Source organism: Chenopodium quinoa, unplaced genomic scaffold (assembly GCF_001683475.1).
Source record: "Chenopodium quinoa cultivar QQ74 unplaced genomic scaffold, ASM168347v1, whole genome shotgun sequence".
Lineage (NCBI taxonomy): Eukaryota > Viridiplantae > Streptophyta > Magnoliopsida > Caryophyllales > Amaranthaceae > Chenopodium > Chenopodium quinoa.
Window position 1 is genome coordinate 48,014 of NW_018744466.1, and position 2,712 is coordinate 50,725.

The following is a 2,712-nucleotide window of genomic DNA, read 5'->3' on the forward strand; positions in this document are numbered from 1 at the left end:
AATATTTTAATACCTGACGTACATAATTTAATTCCTGCAAAACAAATCTAATAAATGACAAAAATAATCTAATTCCTGAAGATAATGAACAATGAACAACATATTATACACAGATACAAATATTATTATTTCTGAATGATATAATTTTATTCCTGACCAATATTACCTGTTTCCTGATTAATATAATCCTAAACCAGACTGAGATGATTTATTTCCTGACTAGTATTTAGTAATTCCTGATTTAAATAATCAAATTCCTGACTAAGACATGGTAATTCTTAAGTATTATAAATTTAAAAAATATTTATTTACTGTCTATAATATTGTAATTCCTGACAAAAATAAATTATGATATGATTCATATGTATACTTTCGTTGCAGATTATTACAAATATGACAAGGATGAAAACATAGGTAGATGTCTAGCAAGTTATACAGTATCAGACTACAATGAGGGATATGTGTTATACAAAGCTCATTCAAGATCTATTGGTTTAAGTGTCAGAAAATCAACAAAGAGAAGAGATACCAATGATAAATTGTTTGAGTTTTATTTTAGATGTTCTAAGGAAGGACATAAAAGGGTAAAATGAAGATAGCAGGTGAACAAAATTCAGTGGAAATACCCATATTTGGTAAAACTGATGAAAAAAGAGAAAAGATAGGGAGGTAAATGAGACAAGAACTGGATGCAAAGCTCATATTCGTTTCAAGAAAAACAAAGAAGGAAATTTGAAGCTGTTACACATGAGTTGGAGCATAATCATGAATTGGTTATAGCAGTTCAACGACATCATCTAAGTTCAGAAAGGCAAATATCAGCTCCAATGGGTGAACTAATTGAGAGCATGGTTGAAAGTGGTATCAAACCAATGGATGCTTACAATTATATCACCAATGAAGCTGGAGGAGAAGAATGTGTAGGTCATACTAAGAGAGACCACCTTAACTATGTATCAAGGGTGAAAATGAGTATGGTTGAAAGTGGAGACATGCAGAATGTATTAGATACCCTTCAAGAGAGAGCAGATAATGATCCTTCATTCTTTTATAGACTGAAATTTGGAGAAGAAAACAATGTGATGAGCTATTTTTGGCGTGACTCTCAAATGCTTGAAGATTTCAAAGCCTATGGTGATTTTTTAATCTTCGATACAACATACAGAACAAACAAATATGGGTTGATATGTGCACCGTTTGTTGGTATAAACTGTCACTGGAGAACAACAATGTTTGGATGTGCATTCATAAGTGATGAAAAGACTGATACATTTGTTTGGCTTCTTAAAATTTTCAAAAAGTCAATGTGTGGAATCGAACCAAAATCAATCTTTACGGATTAGGATCTTGCAATGAGTAACGCCATACCAGAGGTAAGAATTTTTGTCTTCATAATATATGGTTTCCTGATTAGAATAACTTAATAACTGATAAAAATAGATCAATACCTGACTATAATTATCTAATTCCTGATATATATCTTAAACCTGTTTTAACTTTTCTAAGAACTATTTAATTGTTAAATAACAATTTATGTTTCAGCTTCATAATATATGTATTGTATAACTTAATGTAATATAATTCCTGATCAAAAAATATTAATTCTGATAAAAAAAAAAGGCAATACCTGACTAAGATATATTAATAAGTTCAAATTATTTAATCCTGATTGACAAAATCTTATTCATGATAGCAAGATCCTTAATCCTAATATAAGTATTCTAATACCTAAACGAAATTAAGTCATTACTAATTAAAAATGTATTTAATTGAATTCTAAGTAAATTTCTGAGCAAAATGTTATAATTACTGAGTAAAATATTCTTATTCCTTTTTATTTTATACAACTTCTAACTTTAACAATTAATCCTGATTGTGGTAATTTATTTTATTTCTGAAATAAATAACGAGTACATGACAAATTAAATCAAATTCCTGACTAAAATAATATTATTCCTGACGAAAAATTATAAATTCAAGAAAAAAAAAACCAATATCTGAATAAAAACCAACAAAACCATATCATTTTAAACCATATCTGAATAAAGCTTTTGATAATAAAAACAGCAAATACAAAAACATAAACATAAAAGCATATCATATTTTCCATATATTTTAATGATATTGATTGTGATTAGAAGTTAACAAAAAAAAAAAAAGATAAAGAAAAAAATCCTAAAATCATAATCTTCTTGTTGTTCTTCTTGATATTTTAAACTTGTTTTTTTTCTTTTGATCTTCTTTTTGTTCTTTCTCTTCCTTCTTGTGTTGATCTTCTTCTTTCTGTTTTTTGTTCTGCGTTTCCTGCCATATCTCTTGTGCTCTCTTTCTCTTGCTTAGTTCTTTGATTTCATTCTTTTCCACTTTTTCATAGAGCTTCATCAGTCCATTATTCACTCTATCTCTTCTATCCAAAAGATCATTTAATTTTTTTTCAAAGTTATCAATTGCATTTTCTTCTGGATCGTTTGATGAAGTAGAGGACTGAGAATTGTTTTGCATACTTGAGAAATATTGAGGATCGTTTGATGAAGTTGAAAACTGAGAATTGTTTTGCATATTTGAGGAATATTGAAAAAAAGTTTATTTTAGGAGAGAGAATATACCAAAAACAAAAACATGCAAAATGTATGAGTAAATATTGGTTTTATAAACAAATAAAAAATATTAAAAAAAATACTTTTTAAATATATTTCTATTTCTTATTATTAC

General features: G+C 27.5%; 1 protein-coding gene across 1 annotated transcript; it reads left to right on the plus strand.

Annotated features, from left to right (window-relative positions):
- The first annotated feature begins 689 nt into the window (after positions 1–689).
- On the plus strand, positions 690–1,343 carry LOC110697526 (protein FAR1-RELATED SEQUENCE 5-like). Its single transcript, XM_021874893.1, has one exon. The coding sequence runs from the start codon at positions 690–692 to the stop codon at positions 1,341–1,343; it is 654 nt and encodes a 217-aa protein (XP_021730585.1).
- The last annotated feature ends 1,369 nt before the right edge of the window (positions 1,344–2,712 follow it).